At 47.2% G+C, this 23,034-nt stretch overlaps 1 protein-coding gene across 9 annotated transcripts in view; it reads left to right on the forward strand.

Annotated features, from left to right (window-relative positions):
- Positions 1 to 178: 178 nt before the first annotated feature.
- Positions 179 to 23,034, forward strand: part of RHBDL3 (rhomboid like 3) — a 65,560-nt gene continuing 42,704 nt past the window's right edge. For 3 of the 9 annotated variants that reach the window (XM_053995020.1, XM_053995021.1, XM_053995022.1), the window contains exons 1-2: positions 179 to 960; positions 1,348 to 1,504. Coding sequence is in view for 4 of the 9 variants with exons in the window: in XM_053995028.1 (XP_053851003.1) it covers positions 4,589 to 4,708; positions 8,194 to 8,217 (144 nt within the window). In the remaining 5 variants the exon portion in view is untranslated. Of the gene's footprint in view, positions 961 to 1,347; positions 1,505 to 4,451; positions 4,709 to 8,193; positions 8,218 to 23,034 lie in introns of those variants that run through there. The other 6 variants (XM_053995028.1, XM_053995019.1, XM_053995025.1 and 3 more) reach the window with 6 other exon arrangements.

Raw genomic sequence — 23,034 nt, forward strand, 5'->3', positions numbered from 1 at the left:
GCTTATCTTTTTCTTCTTTTTCTTTACCTTCCTGTGCCCCGAAAGGTGGAGTTTACCAAAACTTTGTCCTTTATGTAAATGGATTCTGCTGGTGCCCTCACTTGTTGGAGGTTACATATCTTGTCAGTTCTCTCATGCCTCCATTAGAAGTTTATTTCTGATTTATATCAGAAGACCAAAGTGCCTTATATAATACTTTAAAGCTGAAATGCAAATAGTCAACCATGAACTTTGTATTTACTGTCAAGGACAAAGACTGGGAGAAAAAACCAAATAGTTCCGTGGGGTGTAGGAAGCTGTGGGCAGTGAATTGGTTAATATTTCCGTGTTGGTTAAAGAGGCTCCGGCAGTGCGGCGTTCCCGGGGAGCTGTGGGGAATCCCGGGATGCTCCCGAGGGAATCCCCGAGGGACCCCAGCCCGCCCGGGAGCGGCCGCCAGGGGGCGCTGCCGCTGAGCTCACGGGGCCGCGCTGAGCCCGGGAGCGGCGGGAGCGGGAAACGGCCCTGTCAGCCCGGCCGGGCCGAGCGGCCGCTCCCGTGTGGAACGAACAGCTCTGTCAGCCCGGCCGGGCCGAGCGGCCGCTCCCGTGTGGAACGAACAGCTCCGTCAGCCCGGCCGGGCCGAGCGGCCGCTCCCGTGTGGAACGAACAGCTCCGTCAGCCCGGCCGGGCCGAGCGGCCGCTCCCGTGTGGAACGAACAGCCCCGTCAGCCCGGCCGGGCCGAGCGGCCGCTCCCGTGTGGAACGAACAGCTCCGTCAGCCCGGTCGGGCCGAGCGGCCGCTCCCGTGTGGAACGAACAGCTCTGTCAGCCCGGCCGGGCCGAGCGGCCGCTCCCGTGTGGAACGAACAGCCCCGTCAGCCCGGCCCGGCGGGAGCGGGTTCTGCCGCCCCACTGAGGGACGCGCCCTGGCCTGAGGCGCTGCCTGCCCGCCCTCACGGCCCGAGGCGGCCAGCGCAGGTGAGGGACGGAGTGGCTCCCCGCCTGCTTATATACAACAGGCCTTCCACAGTGGTTTGGGGACAGGAATTTCTTAGAGAAGAGCATACAAGTCTTGGTATCCAGCTCTGCTGTGGCCTCATCCAGGCAGGTTGTCGGTGTTCCCTGAGGGAGCCCTGCTGCCACTGGCCAAGCCCTCCTGGATCCTATGAGGATTAGAATTACCGTGAGGGGAAATTCTTCTCATAGAGTATATAATGAAGAATGTCCAAAAGTTAGCTGCTGCAATTAAGTGCTGGGAAGAAGGAGCAGCACTCCAGTCCACTTACTCTTGACAGTGACTTGTTTTCTTTCTTCTGCTGCCGTCAGTTTTCTAACAACTTTTTTCATTGTATTTTCCACAACCAGACTCAATTTCTTCCTGCTCAGTCTGATGTGTGAATTCCCTGACCATGGTGTAAAGCCACTGAGAGGACAAAGACCTTGACTGATCTTCCTTGGAGACACATCCTTCGCCCCTCAACTTTGACCTCTTGTCTGAAAGTTTGTCAGTTCAGGATTAATAGTAAGCAAGACTTTATTTTATGTTGGAAATTAACCTTGAATTACTAATTGGTCTCATTTCAAACAATTCTTTTGTTTAGGAATGAAACTGTGTTATGTCACCAGCAGGTGACAGGTAAAAACAAGCAGACACATCTTAAAATACCACAAGGCTGACCTGATAGGAGAGCTCCCTTTTAAGACAACTGCCCCAAAAAGAGTTAATGGCAGATTTGTTTCCCTAACCAAAAGGACAATTCAAACCAGCTGCAACCAATAACAGTTACTGTGGTAGAAGAGGCTGCAGGTGGAAAGACTAGTGCTCTTTCAGTGCTGCATTTGGAAAGTTCTAAGTACAACATGGAGTAGGGAGGGTCAGGAGGATGGTCTTTCAACCATCCTCCATCCAAGTTAGAAATCACAAAAGGATTAAACCTTAGAGGTTTTTAGCTGTTTTCATAAGTCTGAAGGGGTTAATCTGACAGGTCTGATCCAGTCCCAGCTGTGTATGTGCTATCTAATATCCTCCTAAGGTTCTGTTTGTTTGCAGCATTTTGGGGTTTTGATCCAAAATGCTGCATTTTCCTTCAGAAGTTGTCTCCCAAGTCTGGCCAGCTGGCTGGGCTCTGGTATGGAAATCAAGCTGGGTAGTTTTCTCCACATAGTTCCACTTGTCAGAATTGGGAAGTTTTGTAAAAGTTACAAGGGAAGAATTGGGAAGCTACTTGTCAAAATTGGGAAGTTTTGTAGCTTTGGGGCTACTTCAGGTGGAGGAAGGACCGGTGAACAAAGTGTTTATCTTCAATCCAGAGGGCTTAGCTAACAGATGTTGGCTGGGTCCCTTCTTTGAGGGGGGGGGGGGGGTTTACATATTCATCAGCTGACCTTTTGAGCCACTTCCAATGCAGGGAGGACATACATCTACATTTTGTTTGCAGTATTTGGAATATAAAAGTTGCCTATATGACTGAGTGTGAAAATGGATTGGGGTTTATTATCTCAAGTCCTTTCTGTCTGCATTTCTTCTGAAGCCCTTCCTTCTGTCTGCATCTGCTCTGGGGTGGACCACAAAGCCCCCAGTTTATCTAGCAATTACTGTCTTCCAAGGTAGAGTCACTAGGGTATGCAGTGGAGAGAAATGACATTCTAAATTAAGAGCCTCTCACACACGTGCAAGACGATAATTTGTCTGTAACAAAACTCCTCATTAGAATACTGTTAATTTCCTTTCCGTGACAATTATAGCACAGCACTAGCTCATATGTGCAATGTGCAGAGATATTTCCCTGAAAAAAAAAAAACCAAAACCTATCATTACCACTAGTGAAAAACAGTCCTTAGAGGAGAAAAATGGACTTGTAATTTTAGCAGCAACTTCTCAATTTAGTGGGAGTTTGGTGTTAAGGTAAGGAGTTTTGGGGGTTCTCCCTGTTGTTGATTACATTCATGTTAGACTCCACAGTTGTCATTTTCCCACTTGCATCTGGAATCAGAGATGATAGAGTCCCCAACTGAGTGGAACCTGTTACCCCTGAAATTCAGCTCATGTATTCTCTCTTTACTCTAAAAACTCGCTTCTCTCCTCCCTACAGACATGTTTAAATGACTGTTTCTGTTGGCATAGCATATTTTTGCTTATCCATCTGTTTTGAAGTTTTGATGAGGTTTAGTTTTTCAATCAAAAAGAGATTGTTTGTATAATCACTGTTTAGTGCCTGGAATATTTTGGCAGGAGTGGTGTTATATGAGTGAAGTGGGTTAGTGCTTCTCAGAAGTGCTGGATTTGGTATCCTGTTCTCTTGCTTCAGGAGAGCAGGCTGGACAGGCTCTAGACCAGGGAGAAATGGCTCAAGGAATTGCCTTTAAATGTGCAGAAGGTCTGCTCTGTTTCACTGATGTCATTAAGGGGACAGAAGCCCTCCTCTTCATTAGCTGCACTGAAAACCTCAGAAGAGCTTTTATTTTGTTGTCATTTTCCTACCTGAATCCTGAGCTTGAAAAGTTCTCTTCCGGTCCAAGGGCTCTGGTTTTGCTTCTCTGCTGCATGCTCTGCTACTGCAGGATGGAAGATCCTGCTCCTTTTCCAGAGGTATTCTAGCTGATTTGGTTTACTTTTTATTTTTGTGGTTGGTTGATTTTTAAACAGATTGTAGAGAAAATAGGGACTTCCAGCTTGGTTCTGTACTCGTGGCTGAGGTATGTCTGATCTGGTACTGGACCTTTTCATCAAGAAAACATGGCCTGTGGTGCTGGACTCTGCTCTGACTGTGCTTTGTCTGGCTTTTAGCAGAAAGCAGAGGCACAGGCACCATGTGGATCAGCCTGGCTCTGCTTGCCCTTCCCCCTTGCCAACCTGCTATTTCTGTACTTGATTGGAAGAAGCTAAAACTGCTGGATTTTTTGCCGGCAGTCAAGGCATTCCTCAAGTTCCTAATCCAGGCTCCAGATGGTTAAGTTGTCCATCCCGACATATAGGAACAAATAATTATGGTAAAAGATGTGAAACCCCACACCAGCCTCTCACGGTGAGACTCTAGGACAGAGAAGTCGCCTGCAGGGAGCCCCGATGAACCGGCACGTCTGGTCACCTGTCCGTGGGCAGGAGGGCAGGACTGGAACCGGCCGGGTGCCGCCGCAGGGGCTGCCCGGTGCCGGTCACGGCCGAGCCTCCGCGGGTCGCCCCGTGGGAGGCGGTGCCGGCCGTGGGCAGGGGCCACCCGGCGCTGCCCCCCCCCCCCGCCGCCGCCGCCAAGCCCGCATCCTCGGACGTGCCGCAGCTCCGGGCTCTGCCTCCGAGAGCCCCCGGGGCTCCCCCCGCGCCGGGAAGGGCGGACCCCCGTCCCCGGGCGATGGCTCGGCCGCAGGGGCGGGAGGCGGGGAGGGGTCACTGCCCCGGCCGGAGCTCGGCCGCCGGGATGCCGCCCGCCGGCGCTGCCCGCGCTAATTGGATATTCCGCGGATGGAGGATTTCCTCCCCTCCCGGCTGCGGGAGTCATGAAGGGAGGCTCGGCTGCGCTTGAAAGTTTGCCAACCAGCAGCTAGGTTTAATTTCTTTAAGGATCTGGGGAGAAGGGGGGCGGGGGCTGGAGGGGGACCGTTTCCAAGCATGGGAGACAGGCTGCCGGAGCCTCACGCCAGCTCTTCCCCTGCTGTGGCTGCCAGCTCGGAGGCGGAAGAAATCGAGGTGCTGGACTCCGAAGATGTCCTACCTATGGCCGCAGAGGATGTAAGTTTCCTTTGCTCGGTATCTTCCCCCCTTTCCCCCGGGCCGGGATAATCGGCTCAAGCTATTCATAGCTGAAGCCCGGGATGGGCACAGGAGCGGGGCCGGTGACCCTGCGGGACCAGGGAAAGCCGCCGTCCTCGCCGCCCTCCCGCCGCCCTACGCGCCTCCCGCCGCTGGGTGTCTGCGGGCTCCAGCAGCCGCCGGGCTGGCTCCGTCCCCGGGGCCGCAGCTCCCGTCCTTCTAAGCCCCAGCGGCCCGGACAGGCTCCCGGTTCGCTGGGTGCCCGCGTCCGGTGGGGAGATGCCGGCGGGTGGCAGCTGAGCGGGAAGGGGCATCAGACTGCGCACGGACGCGACTCTGGAGCCTGGAGAGGGGCTGACGCCTTGGCTCGAGGGGCTGCTGGAGGACAGAGAGCTTCTCCAGAGTCACAGCCACCCTGAGGGTGACAGATGTGAAACGCTCCCGCCCTCGGGAGCTGCTCCCTCTTCCAGCCCCCGAGCAACAAACAGTCGAGTAAGTTTTCTCCTCGGCTCGACAGGGCTGATGGCTTCTCTCCACCCTCCGAGCTCTGATGGCACGTGAGGGTGGGATAACTTGGCACCGACTCTCTGCTCACTCAGCCCAGAAGGACGCGAAGGGGTCCTGCGCACTCCAGATCTGCTCCTGCCGTGCTGAGCGGCAGTGCCTGCAGAGCTGAGGCAGATGTTCTGCATCTGCCGGACCCGGAGGCAGGAGCTCGCCGTGCACCTGTCTGGGAGGCAGTGAACGTGAGAGATCCTGCATTCCTGGTGCATCCCAGGACTGCTCACAGCTCTCATTCCCAGCAAACTCAGCTGGGATGAGGACTGAAAAGTGTTTGCTCAGTCTGCAGCGGTAAGTGCAGGGTCTGTTCCAGCCTGTCAGACATAAAGCAGAGATACTAAATGTCTTTCTGAAGCGGGCTCTGACTCGGGTCTTGCGCCACTACAAAAGGGACACTTGGGAGCTGAACGTCCAGCAATGGCACATCCCCTCGGCCCTCTCTCTAACTTTTTGATGCTGCTGGAGGAAGCAGCCCAGGCATGCTTAGGGACAGAGCCTGTTCTTCACCCCCCAGCCCTTCCTTCTGAATCACCTAGAATTCGGTTGCTGTTGGATTTTCCTCCCAGAGGGCAGTGGAGGAAGTGCAGTTAGAGCTTGTTAGAGCTGCATTCCCCAGTCTGTGTTCTGAGCACAGTGCAGTCAGGAGGGAGCGTGTGATGCAGGTTGACCTCTGCTACAACACTGCCAGACAGTCCTAAGAAGAGATGCCTGACTCAGGGGCATGCGTAGCTTTGACTTGGAAAGGGTGGCTTTCCAGGAGCTTTCACAGTCTAGGTTTCCAAATCCCATTGCTTGCTTACATCAGACTGTGACCTTTTCTTCTCTGACAAATTTTGTGCTTGTCTGGATGGTCCTACAAGAAAGATTTCCTGTTGTGATACACGTGAGCCCCTTGGAGTTACTCCAGCCTCTACACAAATGCAGCCATTAGCAATTCAATCCTACCAGGGGGCCCAGGAGATGCTGAAATGCTGAGTGCCTGGCAGGATTGGACTCCTGGGAGAGGAGCTGTCCCTCATGAAGTCTAGATTCTCATCCCAGTTCCGCTGCTGCCTTCCTGCTTGACCTTGAGGTAGGACAGCTTGGGTCAGATCCAGCTTGCAGTGTCTTGCCATTACTTGCATTGTTATTTGACTCTGGTACCTTGTTTTCTATAATCAACAAAACTAAAGCCTGCAGCTGCATTGGTTATGGGAAGCTGCTGAGACCTGGCAATAGATGATGTGACAGAAGCCTGAGGTATCATGTATCATCTGCAAGTCAGAAAAGCAGGAAGCGGTGTAAATGCCCTCCTTCTACTCTGCCAAGATTTCCTGCTGAAACAAGCAGGCTACAGAGCATCATCTCTGAAAATTTCAACTGCTCTGTGCTACTCTGTGCCCCCTGAGACCTAACCAGGGGTTGATTTTGTGTTGTTGCTATTACATCTGAAAGCCTGATGGAAGCTCTCTAGCTTGGCCAGCAAGAACTGACACAAGGTCAGTTCTTTATGTGTTATTAACCACAAAAATATAACACAGTGGAGGTTTGACTGTCACAGCCTTGACAGTGTATAACAGCTCAGCTGTGATGTCATTGTAGCTCTCAGAGCAGCATTCCATAAAGCCAGGATTCAGTCCCAAAATGTTCTGTTTAAAATGCTGGATTGATTTATGATGATAAATGAGAGCTTATAAATGGAGACATAGGGAGGAGGGGAGCCAACAACTTAACTAATGAAAAGGAATTCAGTGGTCTGATACCCCACTGTCTGTCTAGTCAATTCTGCTTTAGATTTGCCCACCATGTGAAAGGAAATGTTCTTCTAGGACTAGATAAGATTCTGACCAGATTTCTGCTTTGCTAATAGCACTGTGAGGAGAGTCTTATAAGAGTCTGATATTTGTTGTTTTAATCAATTTGATTTTTTTCTGGGAAGGTGAATGAGGCATAAAAAACCACGAACCTGGAAATGTACAAATGTTTCTAGGGATCCTAAGACGGTGGTTATCCCAGTGCTGCCCCCTGGAAACTGCTGTCTTCTCAACTGTCCCCTAAATCCAGGATAGATGAAACTCTTAAACAAGTCAGTAGGAATTTCTTCTGTTTCATGGGACAGTGAGGCAGCAAGTCTGGGTCACAGAGGTGAGCTGACACCAGTCTCTCTACAAAGCATAAATCAGAGTCAGTTTCCAGCTTATTTTTTCAGTTTCCAAGTGGCAAGGACTTGTGCAGTGTTCACATGGTTGTGAACATTGAAGTGGAGCTTCCTCCTATACAGCATTTTTAAGGCGATGTGATAGAACAAAAGATGTGAGGCAAATCACATCTTGCAGTGGGCTCTCTCCAGCCTTCCACCCTCCCACCCTGCACAAGAGGAATTACCTGTTTTTCAGATGTGGACATGTGAGGCTCAGAGAACTGATGGGTTATCAAAAAGCCTGCAGAAAGCCAGAATCAGGAGCAGGCAGTAGACAGGGCTCTGATAACCCAGCAAAGTAATTGATGGGTCAGTGTTGGGCCGCAGGATCTCAGAATGTGATCTGGAAAAACATTGCTAATTTGTCCCTTCCCTCAATATACACAGAGCTTTCTTGATCTCTGAGTAAAAACCCCTTTTTTCCTTGCTTGCCTGCAAATAGACAAAGTGTGAGAAAACAGAATTAACACATGAATGTTTTGAGTTCATCCTAATTTGGATTTGTAAATGAAAACTGTTCTCCCTGTGTTTGGTAGATTCCCCTTCCTCCTCCTCCGGAAGGGTAGGTGATTCTGGGATGAAGAAGGAAATGGCATGTTGGAAATGACATTAAATCATTTGGTTATTTCTCTGTTAGAATATAATTCTACAGTTTACTGCATGTTAATGCTGTTGCTCTTATACCTTCTTTTTACTCTTTTTCCTCCCTTATGCTGCCTCTCAGCACTGGAAAGTCCTATTTGATCAGGTATGTGAACATGATATATTCTCTCTGTCTTGTGAGCAAAGAGCCTAACCTCTGGTTAATTTCCTCTGTACTGGCTTTCCCCTGCATTTAAAAATACAGCCTAGGAGTAATGTGCTGCATGCTCCCAGTTCCCAGGATGCTGGTGTGCAAGTCATAATTATCACAGCTGCTCTGGGCCTTCCTCTCAGTTCCTCTTCAGAGTAGCCATGGACAGGAGTGAGCCCTTCCCTGGTGGCTCAGGGGCTGAGCCAAGGTGCTGGTACAGTCAGCAGGTGCTCTGTTTCCTGCGAGTTGTGCTGTCCTTGCTTGTGGATTAAAGGATCTTCTACTCTTTCAGGCAGGCAGACTAAGACCTGTAAAACCAGCACAGTGTTCTTTGAAATGGCTCCCCAGCTGCTAAACTGACTTCTGCAGGGTTACATCATCCAGGCAGGACCTGCTGCTTTAAACTTGCACAGGGTTAGCAAAGAATCTGCTTCTGTACTGAAGACTATGGTTGTGTCAGGTAAATGCCTTGGGTCAGATCTGTAGCTGGCTGAAGTCAGCAGAGCTCTGAAGAGCTCTGAACTATACCTGCTGAGATTTTGGGTTGTGGGTTTTAGTTTGTAAATTATGTTTTTAGCTGCTTTAACTGACATGTTTGCTTTGTGGTATCCCTTCCATCTGCTGGGTTGAAATGTGTAGCAGCTATAAACAGAGGGATTTTTCTAGGGTTGATTTGCTTCTAAACTGCAGCACTCTCCTGATGTCATAAACTTTTGTGCTGTTGTGCATGCATGTAAATGTCACCTTCGGTAAGGGAGCTTCCTCTGACGCTGGCGTCATCCTGGCAATAAAGTTTGGATGAGATTTCATCCCTGCTTTATGAAACGATAATCTTGCCTCTGTGTCTGGCTGAACTACAAAGCCAAAAGCTGTGGCGCAGCCTGCGAAAGGATGTCCTTGGTACCCTGGGGGTCCTGTTATCATTCAGCTATTAACTGGGGCTGCCTGTTCTGATGAGTGCTCATTTATACACAGTTAGCTGTGACCAACTGCTAGTCCACGTGTCTGGACTGCAGCAAGTTGGCTGTGGTACAGTCAGCGGGCAGTTGGGAGCTGGGTACTATGATTGTTGATCACACCTAAATTGTGTGGTGTGTTTGAATCTGCTGGGGCTCATAGGGGATGCTGCCACTGAAAAGGTGGATGGACAATAAATTTCTTGTGGTCTGGGCTGAATGTTTGTTCCAGCCGCTTTGAATTCTCCTGTCTCCAACACTGGCCCTAATTTGGAGTCTTATTCTACAAGCATCCTTTGAAGTCATTGAGTCCTTGTGGGATGGGGCTGTTGGCTGGTAGCTACCACCTCAGGCTCAAAGAGAGGAATCTGTAATTTCCCATTGGACTTGCTTGAATAGTAGATGGGATTTTTTCCTTCCTGTTTTTTTTTTTTTTTTCTTTTTAAGGGGAAGGAGTTTGGCTGTTGGACATACAGAACACTAGCTCAGTAACAATGGAACAGGCTGTAAAGACAGACCTTCAATAATTAGCTGTGTTTCAATTAGGGCTGCAGCTGAATTTTAAAACTTGTCTGTAAGACTTTATTATCAAAGAGAATGAAACCTGTGACAGCTACACATAAGTCCTGAATAAATCAATAATGTCCTTGTTGCCTGTGGGCAAAGCTGACATCTTCCTGGAGCATTATATCAGCAAAGCAATGCAATTAGTCCTGCAGTGAATTGCAAGATGCTGTTTGTCATGGAACAAGGTTGCTATTCCCAGCAGCAAGGTGCTAGGAGGAGAGGGGAGCACTTCGTTTAGCTCTGATTGGCATACATGTGAAACATGAGGACAGTCTTAATAACTAGAGAAAGCCTGTGTGTTGACACTGGGAACAGTTGCAGCTCTCACTGGGAGTCAGCACCTGGCTGGGTGAGTACTTGGAGAGGAAATGGGTGGCCCAGGGTGCACGTGCATTTGTGACTCATGGGCTGGGACTGAGGTTTGAGAGCTACCCTCTCAGCTGAGACACGTAGGCTGCTGCACTCACCACCTCCCAGGAGAGCAAGAGAAGGCTCTGGAGAAAGTGTTAAGAGTAACTGGGAATTTACAGGCTGGGAGTCTTCAAGTGGCTTGTTGCTGTTATACTCTGTCATCCCAGAAAACTGTGAAGGAGAGGTCAGCGCACACACACACACACAGCCTTTGAGAGGGGAATGAAATTATTATTAATGCTTGTTGGTTTTTTGTTTGTTTGTTTGTTTGTTTTTTTGGGTTTTTTTTGTTTTTTTTTTAATTTTGTTTTGTTTTTTTTTCTCTGAGGAAGTATTTTTAAAACTTTATTTAAGTTTACTGACCAAAAAAAGCAGCAAGTTTTCTGTTTAGACATACAAAATTGAAGGGGTTTCTTTTTTTATGATCTCCCCTTCCCCAGCTTAAATTAAAAATTCAAAACTTCTTGATGGAAAAATTTCTGCTCAGCCAGAAAGCAGTGCTTTTTGCTTGGTTATTTTAGGAGAAGGAGTGACTGACCGTGTTTTCTGTAGGAATTTTTTATTTGTTTTGATCCAGCTCTAATCTGTCACACTGGGAACTGTCAGTGACTCAAGCCAAGATCTTCAGCCACTTGCAGATTGATTTATTTGAGAAGTAAAGGAACTTAAATTCGACAAAAATTCAGACCCATGCTTCCTATGCTTTGAGGTTCAAAGAAGCCCCTCCCAGGACAAAATCCTGACTACACCGAAACAAGTACTGAAATTCCTCCTGGATTTAGTGGGGTCAGCACTTCACCCAAGAGTCTGGGAACAGGCAGACTCACAGCTCTTCAGGGCTGCAGCCAGACAGTTACAGTTCAGCTGCTGCCTCATACTGTGCTTGCGAGATGCGGTTTTTATTACAAGGCCATGGCCCTCGGGCAGCTCTAACTCACTTTTATATGGGAACTTTTATAGGGATTCATACATTTATTTATTGTGCTCATAAACACCCTCCACCCCCACACACACATTAGCTCTGCATCTGCTGCCTTCCGCAGAGCTTGCACCATCGCTGCGTGCTCTGTGCTGTCTCTGTGAAGAATCTGAGCTCTGAGCAGAGCAAGCTCTCTCCATCCCTCTGCAATCACTTGGGGTTTTCTTCATTTGTTCTTCAGTGGCCAAAGCCCCATTTTTTGTTAATCTTCTGGTAAAGCTGAAAATGTGACAATCCCAGGAGCAGCTGCTGACAGTTTCATGCTTCTCTGTGTTAATAAGATTAGATAATTGCCTTGCACTCAGACATGAGAACATCTCCCGGTCCTTGCTGAAGCCAAGTTGCCTGATGGTTGGAGTCTGCAGATGAATGTCCTGAGGGGCTGTTCCTGCTTTGCTGTGTTCTCTCTAGGGCCTCGGGTGCAGTTCTTTGCGGCCGTGTCCCCAGTGCCCCTGCTTTAGTAATGACTGCAGCTTGTTGGTGTTATCCAGCCCTTGGCTGGGCTGGGTGAAAGGGGCTATCTAGGACAACAGTGTTTGTTCTTGGGACAGACCTGCCTTCTGAAGGTGGCTTTTAACCTTGTTAGATGCTAAGAGCTTGTATCATCCTCTCTGTTTCCCCATCTCCATGGCTGTTGAGATTTTGAGGGTGAATTAGCATTATCAGCCCTCATCTTGGAGTTCTCACTTCTTTTCACCCATACCCTGGTTTGTAGTCATGACAACAAACTTGTTTTAAATAGACACACAAAAAACTCTCCAAAAACACCCTCCTTACTGCCTCAACACCTTGATCCTATTGCTTGTCAATCCAGGCTGTGTTTTTGTTGCAGCTGCTTTAGAAATTCTAGATTTTTCCCTGAGACTTGTACGTGGGTGTGATGGCAACAGATGAACAGAGTTTATGGGGAATGCAGAGAGATGCCAAGTTACCCAGTCTGTGTAGGCAGCTAATGGAAAACTTGAGCTCAGAAACAAGGCTGTAGAGATAGACATGCACTTGCCAGGAAAAGTTCAGTTGCTGACACTACTAGCAGTGGGTGCAGCTGAACCTGCTCTGCCATAGTCTCATAAAACATTAAAATATGCTTTAAAAGATGCTGACTTTGCAGCTGCCTTTAATCCAGGGTTGGTTCCTGCACAATTGAAATTGCAGAGCAATCCATAAAATTGGGGCAGCTATTATCATGGTTGGTGGTAACTGGGGAAGGGAATTATTTTGAACTTAATGATCCTTTATGTTAACTGTCCCTTTTCTCTGGGTAGCCCTTAGCGCAGGCAGGCAGAGTTATTTCCCACACTGTAAAAGAAATTCCAGTTTATTTACTGGGGCACTGTTGAGCTAAACGTGACCCTTCACTTTGAAACATTTCCCCGCCTATTGTTGCTGGCAAACCCCTAACAGCTGTGGGTGCAAGACCTTTCCAGGCAGGTCTCACTGAGCTGTAGGCAGTGGTTTGTGCCTTGAGATTTTACCTCTTTCTCTAACTAACAACTCGTGTTTCACTGATGGTTTGTTGGATCACTGGGAACAGCTGGAGCACAAACTGTAATATAAAGAATGGAAAATGATGGCAGTGATAGCAGCAGTATAGCCAGGAGGGTTGAGCCCAGGGTTGTGTGTAGCCTTCAAGTCCTTGCCTGAAGTTTGGACTATTGCTGCCTCTATAGTGTTCATTGGGACATCTGTCCACATTTAAATGGAGTGGTGCTGCAGATAGGAGGCTATGGAAACAGCGATTAGGAAATAGTCATCAACTTGTTACTTCATCTGCTAAGGTGACTGGGGAATCAGAGGTGCTGGTGGGAAGACTGTCCATGGTGATAAGAGATTAGCATCCAGGCCCCAAACCAGCATCTGCCTTGTGTGCCATATCCGATGCTTCTGAGAGTGTGACAGGAAATGTGTCCCCTTCTCCCCCTCTGCCAAGCTATGCATTGTAAAGAGGAGAGACATTTTAAAATCTACAAGGGTCTCTTTACAATGCACAGAGGGGGTTCTGCATCTGCCCCATGCCTTGAAGTCTAATCTCATTTACAGTTGTCAGCGTGGGCTGCTGGAGGAGATGAAAGGCAGAGGACAAGGAGGGAGAATAGATTAGTCTCGAGCAGAGGGCACTGGGAGTGCACCTGCCTCTGCCCCGCTACCTTGAGGAGGGGCGGCAGTAGCAGCTGGGCATGTGTCATCTGCTGCTCTTTGAGGCACCCAGCCATGGAGCACACGATTAATGACTCAAGGGGCTGGGCTTTTGTGAGTGATAAAGCCCTGGGATTTAGGCCCGGCTCTCAGGCCTTTTCTCTGAGCAACACCATCACTTTACATTTCTCAAGTGGCGTTGTGGTCGCAGCGAGCTGTCTGTGGCCACAATGCTTCCCTTTCTCCTCTCTCCCCAAACTGGGCTGACCTTTGTCATACAGCATTAACCCTTTGACTCCTCCACTTTGGATTATGGGGCTGGGAAAAAAAAAAAAAGAATCCCTTCAAATTCATTGCCCTGCAGATAGCCTTGAAGGGAAGAAAGGGCTAATAGGAGATGTGTTTTTGCTGAAGGAGATTGGTTTGCTGTTGCCCTCTGGATTATCAATTCCTCACTGCCTTCAGCCAGAGGTTTTTTTGAATACAGCCTGGGAAAGGGGAGGGGAATTTATCCGTCCCTCAGTCAAGGAGGGAAACTTGGGCATTGAACAGCAACTATATGTCCAAGAGACTATTCCCTCTGCAGGATAATATCTTTTACCATGCCTGGATTAGCCCCTGTCCATCCCCAGTGTTGTTACAGTGGATGTCAATCTCCCAGCACTTCAGGCTTATACCCGGATTTGACTTTTAGCCACAATACCCTGGAGTGATGGCTCAGCATGAAAAAGCCACATGGAGGTCATTAATGATCTTCCCACCCCTTGCAAGATGAATAGCAAAAACGTCCCAGGTTCCTCCTTAATCTTCTAATACCTCTGTACACAGAGCACCAGCCGGCCCTTATGTTGGATGTGGATCTCTGAGACTGTATTTACACCTTCCCTACAGCGTGAAAGGTTTGTGATCAGCTACCTCATTTCTCCTTTCCCTGGCTATTTGGACATTCCTCTCTCCAGTCCCACCAGTACACAGACTGTTGACTTTGACTAGTGCAAAAAGTTGGGAGTAGAAGCCATCAGTATGAACCAGATATTGGCAGCATAGCAAACACAGCACTCTTAAGCTTGTGCCAGTAAAAGCAGGCATCTCCTGAAATGTTTCAAGGAGTCATAACAAACACACCAAAAACACATGGAGACTGAGTCAGTCTTATGCAGCTCATGAGTTACTGGCAGCTTGATGTCTCTAGATTTGTAAAAAGCCTCAGGAGGCTTCCTACTCATTACACATTTGTGTACCTTCCACGTCTGAGCCTAGAAACCTGCACGTTGGAGTGCAGTGTCCGAGAGGGATGTTGAGCTGTGTCCAGAGCCGTGTGTCTCTGCTGCTTCCTGATCCCAGCTGTAGCAGGGGGTTTTGGAATCTCCGCTCTGCTGTTTCAGCTGGATGTGCGGGATGGGATTTAGGCACATAGATCCTTGCTAATGCATTGTTCTCAAATCCTGTCTTGCACATAGAAAATCACTGAAGCAATAAAAACGTTTAAGCCTGTGTGTTTAGAAAAAAAGGGGAGAAAAAGCCATAAACACAGAGTGGATTGATGCTGTTTTGCAAATCAGCTGGTGCATTGTGCTCTGTGGCTGTGTGCTGTCATGACAGAGAAGGGGAAGAGATCATCTCGTCTCCAGAGAAGCAAGCCTGCTGCTTAGCGAGTGGAAACAGTTTGGAGGTGCTTTTCTACACCATCATCACTTACACCTGTAACAGGACTTTTAAAGTTACTCTCTACCAGACAAAACAAATGTTTCTCTTCTACAATAGGAAGTATGATGTTCCCATTGCTTTCTAGTATTTGCAGTCAGTGCAAAAGTACTGGGGCACGTTTGCAAATTAAATGCAGCAGTGGGAGTGTTTGAGTTTGACAGCAGCCAAGAAAGCTGTGATCACTTTCTGCCTCCTCACTAGGACTACATGTACTACATGTACTACATGTTGGTCTGAAATCAGTTAAGTACCAGCAGACCATGAGACGAAGTTGATTCAGCTGATGGGCTGTTTTCCTGCACCATTGTACATACAGGCTCCTGAAGAAATCTGATCTCTGAATGCCCTGGATTTTTGTGTGATTCAAACCTTGTTGTGTTTGCCTGTTCAAGCTGTAGCACTTCTTTCCCTCTCCCAGTCTCCTGAGTGGTGGCATCAACCCCGATCTGGCTGCTCAGCGTGACACAGGGAATATTCTATTCACTAGAGACAAAGTTTCTTGGTGAAAAATCTAGTGAAAGTCCTGAATGTTTGTGATCCCTCTGAGTCTCACTTGGACCTTGAATTCTTTCAACTTTAAAAGTAAAAACCCACACTAGCAAGACACAGAGAATTTATGAGTTCTTAGTGTCCATTCCTGTTGCTTAGGAACAGCTATCTGCAGTGACCCTTTGTGTTGTTGGTGAGAAGAGTAACGATGTATGAAACTGATGTTAAACAAGCAAGATCCATCTTACCCCTAGGAACTGTTCTTCATGTTCTTTGATACTTGACATACTTTGTAAGTAGCAAATACTCTGGAGTCTCCTGAGTTCCATGAGGGAAAGATGAATGAGACAGCTGGAGGCAGAGCTGTTTGTGACTATCATCAAACCTCTGGTCTGATGCATTTCTTCAGGGCAGTGTTCCCTGAGAAAACATCTCTGCCTCAGTGAGCCTTCACAAATAGGTACCAGTGATGAATAGGAGTCCCTGGTTTGTGTAGCATACTTGTTTGTAATGTACAATGGTAGTGGAAGGGTTTGTTGATGGCAGCCTGCAGCCAGTGAGATGTAGCCTTGTGTGCCTCTTGGCAGAGAAAGGATCAATATTATAGAAGGTGAAAAATTGGAAGTGTCACAAAAATTATTGGAGGACCTGATCCTGAATACTCTGACTTGGTTTAGCAAAGCACTTGAAAACAAGTGTAACAAGTTTCCTGGATTGTTTATATGTCTGACATAAACTATGTTTTGCCAGGGTTGGTATCAGAATGGGGTGTGCCCTAAAGAATTTAGAGTGGGTTTTTATTTCTGCCCCTTGGCTCTAAGACAGAGCCAGATGCTTGTCTTCTGCCACTCCTCTCACATTTACCCTCACACTGAGAAATAATGGAAATTAGGACTTGAGCATTTTTTCTCACTGCAGGCAGTGGCCTCCATGGAATGATGTTGGGTTTTAGCCTTGTCTTTTGCCCTGGGGAGGAAAATCAAAGAGTTTATTGTGGTTCCTTCTTCCATTTGAACTGCTGCCTCTTCCCTCAGCTACTCCTTCTTAGTTGCTGATAGAGGAGTTGCTTTTGCGCACAGTCCCGCTATCACTGGATTTCTGTCTCTGGGTTGTTCTCCCTGTCAACAGGGAAGGCACAAACATTTTTCCTTCTGACATATGTCCTCTGACAATAATATTTAGGTCTTGGGGAAATGTTTATTTTTGCATGGACTTGTGCATTTAGGCAGCCCTTTTGGGGGAGACTGCTGTGGAGAGCATGGGAGATAGTCCTGCTGCTGCTGTCTTTGGTCTCTGAGCTGTGCTTGGAGACTATGGCTGGAGGAATAACTTCCTTCCAACCTAAATAAAGTGTCTGAAGAATTTTTATTAAGCTGTATTTACTTCATTACACTTGGACTTGCCAGCCCTGGGAACTGTTTGGGCAGGTCTTGTGCATATGTGCTGTGTGCAGGATGTGCCTTTGACATGTTAAATATAATGGTGTTGTCTCTTCTAGGGCTTAATGAACCAAAGTCCCCTTCAACAAGACCAGTGCTCTGGATGGCTTGTCCCAGGGTAGTGATAGCCAAAATTCCTCCCAAAGAATTGTTTTAATATATCTGAAACAGTGTTTTCCATCTTTATTCCCCCTGTGCTCCATGAGCTGAGAGCTGCCATTGCTGCATTGATGTATGGGATCCTTTAGTGTTGGTACTGGTGGCCAAGAAGAGCCAGAAAGTCATTTGCCAGCTGCTGATTTATGACCCTAGCGAACAGTCCTGAAAAGCAAAGTAAGAATTTTCTGGGCCTTATGTAGTTCTAGCTGCCTGGAAGCTCCAGACTGTTATTTGACCATGTGGAGTAATAAAACTGTGAAAACTAATTAACTTCTGTGCCTACTGCAAAACAAACAAGCTCATCCAAAAATACTCCACACTTGCAAGCAACAGTGACTTTATGGGTTTATAAGGCTGTGTTTAATGACCAAGCATGTAGTGCAATGTGTGAACTATGTTCCTCTTGCTGACTTCCAGAGCTGAACAGAGTATAACAAGCTTTACCGATCACCAAGGCTCCGAACACCAGCTTGGGATAATGTTCTCTTTCATCCTTATTAATTATGTAGCTGATATGCGGGTGGAGGTTTGACACAAAGCTGCATTGGATGGTTTCTTGTAGTCTAAACCAGCCTGAATTTCACGGAGCCACTGCAGTTCATTCGAGGAGAGATGCTCTCTGCAGTGTGAGTACTGTAATCTTTCTGAGGTCATTCTCTGCTCCTCAGATGTAGGTGAATGAGCTCTTTCTCAGTGGGAGCACCAAGGTGTTTGTCTGATGTTAGCAGGCGAAGAGTCGGCCCTGCTCAGGACCTGCCTCCTGTGGTGGGGCTGCTCTCTTGTGTGCCAGCTGTGATGTTGACATCAGAGCAGAGATGTTTCTGAGTGCCCTGGTGTTGTGTTCCTCACCGGTGGCAAGGCACTTACCAACACTGTACAGATGATCCAGCCTCTGTCATCTGACACCGATTCGGAGGGAGGGAATGACTGGCTGTTCTCCCTTAATCAAATTACTAAGGTAGCCCTCCTGCGGTCTCCTCACTCCTGCATTACGCAGTAGCCCCTAATACTGGATGTTGAACTCTATGTTGTTAGACTCAAAGCTGCTGATTTCTGTTGTCCTTTCCTAGGATCTACCAGTTTAGCCACGATACTTGTGATGATTGCTGATATGGGAACAGTTATTTGGAATTTGAAAGAGAACGTATCTTAAAAGCAGGAAAACTGTGATGTGACAAGATGTTTAAAATTTATTTCTTCTCTTTCTGATGGATGTGCTCAAGTTGTCATGGTACTGAGTTCCAGAGCACCAGCCAGCATGGGTCTATCCCAGCGTTAGTTTTCTCCACAAAGCTAAGTATTATTGCAGAGCTATTATTAACCTAAAATAAATGTGTGCACATACTCACTGCTATAGAATTCTGTTTTTCACACATCAAATCAAGTCCCTGTGTATTTTCACCTCCTTCCTAGATCTGGCAGACAGTGAAAAGGGGAGCTATTTTAAATTTAAAATATTTTTATTTCATTTAAGCAATATTCTGAAATGTTCTCTATTTTGAGTCCACAGTATGAAAATGTAGTTTTTCTCCTGACGAGTTTCATGGATTATTGCCATAAAGCTTCATGTCTATAAAGGAAGGATAAAACTTCCTTTAGGAAGGGCAGAAGTTCTGATTTGGGGGGCGATGCAGATTTTAGTTCCTTATAGAAACTGGAAAACACTGGCAGTCATTGTCCTCATATTAAAGAATTTACCAAGAAGAAAGAACAATTAATCAGAGGAGACAAACAAAAGTCTTGTGTGGCAGAGTGGTATCAAAGGATTCAGTTCCCTTGCGGGGGAAAGATGACAGTCACTGGATTAGGAATCATTTGCCTGAAACAATATTTCTGGCAACCAGAGAGATTGGCATCACTGTCAGAATGGTGCTTACAAACATTTCATCACCTTCTAGCTGTCACTACAGTTCTGTCATCCCACTGGAGTGCCTGCTCCACCTGCCTTCCTGAAAGGCTGGCATGTATTGTCCAGGAGAGAAGATGAATTTCTGGTCCAAATGCAGTCCCTGCCCAGAAGAAATGCATATAGAAAAGGTTTCCTCCTTTCCCCAGTGAATGTGCCCTTCTGTGCCTGAGTCCTGTCTGAGGGGCCAAAGGAGAGGTCACTCTCCAGAGCAGGTCCATCCTTCCATGCTGAGTGTCCTGCACCCTGGGGTGTGGTAATGGGATAGCAAGTTGTTACCAGGGTTCAGATGCTGGTCACAGCAATAAGGGCCAAGGCTACTGGCTTCTTTGTGCTCTGCAGGGAGGAAGAGGGAGAGAGGCAGAGCAGATCTGACTGTACAGGAAGGCTTGAGTTGGGGAAAAGCAGAGTGCCCAGTTTTTCATAGTAGCTTTAGGTCAGGACTTCAGGCCAGGCGGTAGGCAGGAAACCTTGGATGTGACAGGAGCAACATTCCCACGTCAGCACTGAACCGACACTGGTGGAGCTGCTTCAGTGCAAAGCCCAGCTCAGCTTTTTTCTGCCTCCTGGTGCTGAAGGGGCTGTTTGTGACAGTCCAGGTGGTCTCTGTGCTGGTGCCCCTTGAACTGGGACAGCCCTCACTTGCCCTGCTGCAGCCTTTTTACACACAGAGCTAACAAAACACAAGGTAAGAGGAGTTCTCTGCAGTTGTATGGGCAGAACTTTTCCTTGCTGAGTACGTTTCCACCCTGGTTTCCACCTTGCAGCACGTGGCAGGCACAGCCCTGGTCTTTGCTGCAAGGGGTGTCTATTGCAGCCCATTGGTCACAGCATCCTGGCACCTGATAAAGCTGAGGGGGACAGAGCTCAGCCAAGCTCTGAGCCCAGCAGCTCTCCCACGGGGCTGCCCTGCAGTGTGCTCCACTTTTTTGCCTGATGGAGCAGAAAAGGGAGGAGCAGCAGTTGTCTCCTAGGGCTGGCTTGGTCATTGATGTTTCTGCCTGGCCATCCTCTTGCTGGTGTTGCTCACCAGATAGGTCACTAAACAGCAGCAGAGAGAGACCCAGTGGCTCAGATCTGATTAACCTCTACAACTTTATGCTGTATCTTAATTGGATTAGCTGCAGGGGGGTGGTTTTGCTCTTGTTCCTGATTTTTTCTTAAACAGGTACTTATCACTGTGACATCTGATGCAAACAACAAATTCGAGTAGCAAGACCTGTGAATAAATAAGCAGTGTTTGCTTCTTCCCCACTGCTCAACTAACAGCTCCTGCCCTTCCTTTCTAAGATACTGCTGTAGCTGATGCCTGTGAGATGGCTTTGAGTAAGCCCTGCAGTCAGATCTCTTGGGAGGTGTAGGCTTTACCTGACAGCCTGAACCCAGAGTCCCTGATTGGTAACCACAGTTCAGTCACTTTTGGGAAGGATTTCTGCTCAGCAAATGTTCAAAGCAGTATTAACTTTCCATGTTCAGGTTCTTTCATATTTTTTCTGAGCTTTTTAGTTTCCTTTAAAGCCTGATTCTTCTGCACCTCAGGGTTTTTGCATGTATCACCACAGTGGCTGTGGGTTGTAGGGAATTGGCCTTATTCAGCACTGCAATAGCCCTTCCTCTTCCAGGACTTCAAAGCTCATTCTCCAGTACCAGTTCATTTAGTTTCATAGGTGGGGAAATGGAATAAGGAGATCAGTGATCATATTCTCTTATAGTGGGGAACTGCCTGCAACAGACCTCAAAAAGGAATTTAATCCATTTGATTGTGGGATTGCCCCTAATTCCTCAAGTTGTTGTCTATCTGTGTGGTGCCCAATTGAAAAAAACAAGAACCAGTTTAGGGGAGTCTTTCCCCCATGTCTGTTCTTCTGCCTGCAGCACCCAGTTTCCTTTTCAAGAGCTTAAAACAGAAGCCTTTCTCCTTGCCATAACTGTAATTGATGCTGGATTGGGCGCTGGAGAGGTGATGGAGGGGGTACGGGCTGCTGAGACACTCTCTCTTACCTCTGTTTCTAGATAACTGTGCACAAAGAGTGAATTGTAGGTGTGATATCAGGCCACGGTTCTGTTCCAGGAGGAATAATAGATGTACCAGCAACAAACTGGCTGTTTCAAGATCAAAAGTGCTGTTACATTAAAGCTGGTAACACTGCCTGGCTTGGCAAGAGCCTGACAAAGCGTTCCAGGGTTTTAATGTATATTCAGATAAACTGTCTTCCACAGTGAGGTTCAGGCCTTTGAGTTTAATCCATGTACAATAGCAAGGGTTTTAGTGACTTGGTAAGAAGGTAGCTCCAAGGAATTCCCTCTTTGTACAGGGCTTGAATGTAATTAATTTGTGAAGACTCCGTGCAGTGCAGTTACAGTCTCACAGCAGAGGGTTCAGTGCTTCTTGGCACCTGGGGTGCCTTTGCAGGGTGTGTGGTTGTCAGACACGGGCTCTGCTGCTGCTCCTGAAGAAAACATGATCATTAAGTTGAGGTATAATGGACATTAGTTTCCTTTCTCAGATTTAATGCAGTCATGTATTTTGTGTCCACTGGCCCCTCGGTAGCTCGCAGGCTGGATATGTAAATTGGTAGCTGCAGAGGATGACTGATCTGTTAATAGGTGGAATTTGATGCTCATAAAATGAATGCATTTAACGTTTCATGGCAATGGTTTGCTTGAATTTTTAAGTCTCCTGAGGATCTCTTACTTGTAATTCTGTGGCTCTGGCTGTATTTGTTACAGAAAGCAATATAAATGGAGAGGCTCTGTGGTTTCTGAGGGCTGGCTGTTCTGTTGTCTGTGAGTATCACTTCAACTTTTTCTGTATCAAATATTATTCCAAGGAAGCTGTGAAAGTGGAAAATGCAATGATATCTGAAAACAAAACACTGCAGTCAAGTTCATGGTGTCCATAGAAATAGCTGTCTTTTGAGATCTGCTCAGATATTATTTTTCAGGAAAAGCCAAGTTTTAGTAGATATTTTTTCATTATTAGGCTTTCATTGAGGGATACAGAGGACTAAAAAGATTTGGTGGGTCATTAAATAAGTACAGATCTGTAACTGTGGGGTTTTAAACGCAAAATTAAATCCCGGCCTCTTGGAAGGGGCCTCGCTTGCTTCCTTTGGGCCCCATGCTAATTTCATTGCTGGTTTCAGAAGAGTAAGGACTTCCACTGATTTTAATTTTACAATGATTTTTTTAGCATGCAGGCATTGAAATATTCAATTTCTTTTGCTGAGGGTTTCATTAAAGGAAGCTGTACGCCCCTTCCATGGCAGAGCATTTGTGTGACAAATTGCATTTTACAAACACATGAGGTGGTGATGAACTCTCAGATATTGCAGAGTTACACTCTGAAAACATTGGTGCTTCTTGTTTTTCCCTTTAGCACTGTGAGGCAAATACTTCAGCTTTTCATCACTTCCACAAGCCTGGGCTGAAGGGACAGTAACAAATACGGAGGGAGAATATTGTGATATGCACCATAAAGTTGTGCCAAGGTGAAAGGAATATACAGGCTCAAATGATCCCTTTCCCTGAGGCTTTTATGATTTATTTTAATATTTTCTAAGGTGAAGTGCTAGATCCAAGCCTTGCTACCAGCCAGCATCTTTCATGTCAGGCAAAAAATCTCTTACTTGTGTCTTCCTTGGCCACTGCCCCTCCAGATACTGGTGATTTCAGCACAGCAGTTTGGCTGTGGAAAGTCTATCACTGCTGTCATAATGTGGGTACTGCATCCGCCTCTGCCTGCTCTGTTCTCAAGGGATGTGTGCCAGGGTTAGACTGAAGAGTGTCTCAGTTTTGCAGCCTGAGGAAATGACCGTGGTTTGCTGTGTTTCTGAGAAGGCCATTGAAAGAGGCAGATTTGCTGTGTGGGCAGCAGAATAGAACCAGAGTGAAGTACCAGTGTGGAGTGGCTGAGACTGTGGGTGGCACCTCCATGACATTTCTTTCTCTTATTGTGGCCTTTTGAAAAAACTCCCCCAGAGGCAAGCAGGGGTGCCTGGTTATGATGCCTTGGCTCTGAAA

Source organism: Vidua macroura, chromosome 19 (assembly GCF_024509145.1).
Source record: "Vidua macroura isolate BioBank_ID:100142 chromosome 19, ASM2450914v1, whole genome shotgun sequence".
NCBI classification, from domain to species: domain Eukaryota; kingdom Metazoa; phylum Chordata; class Aves; order Passeriformes; family Viduidae; genus Vidua; species Vidua macroura.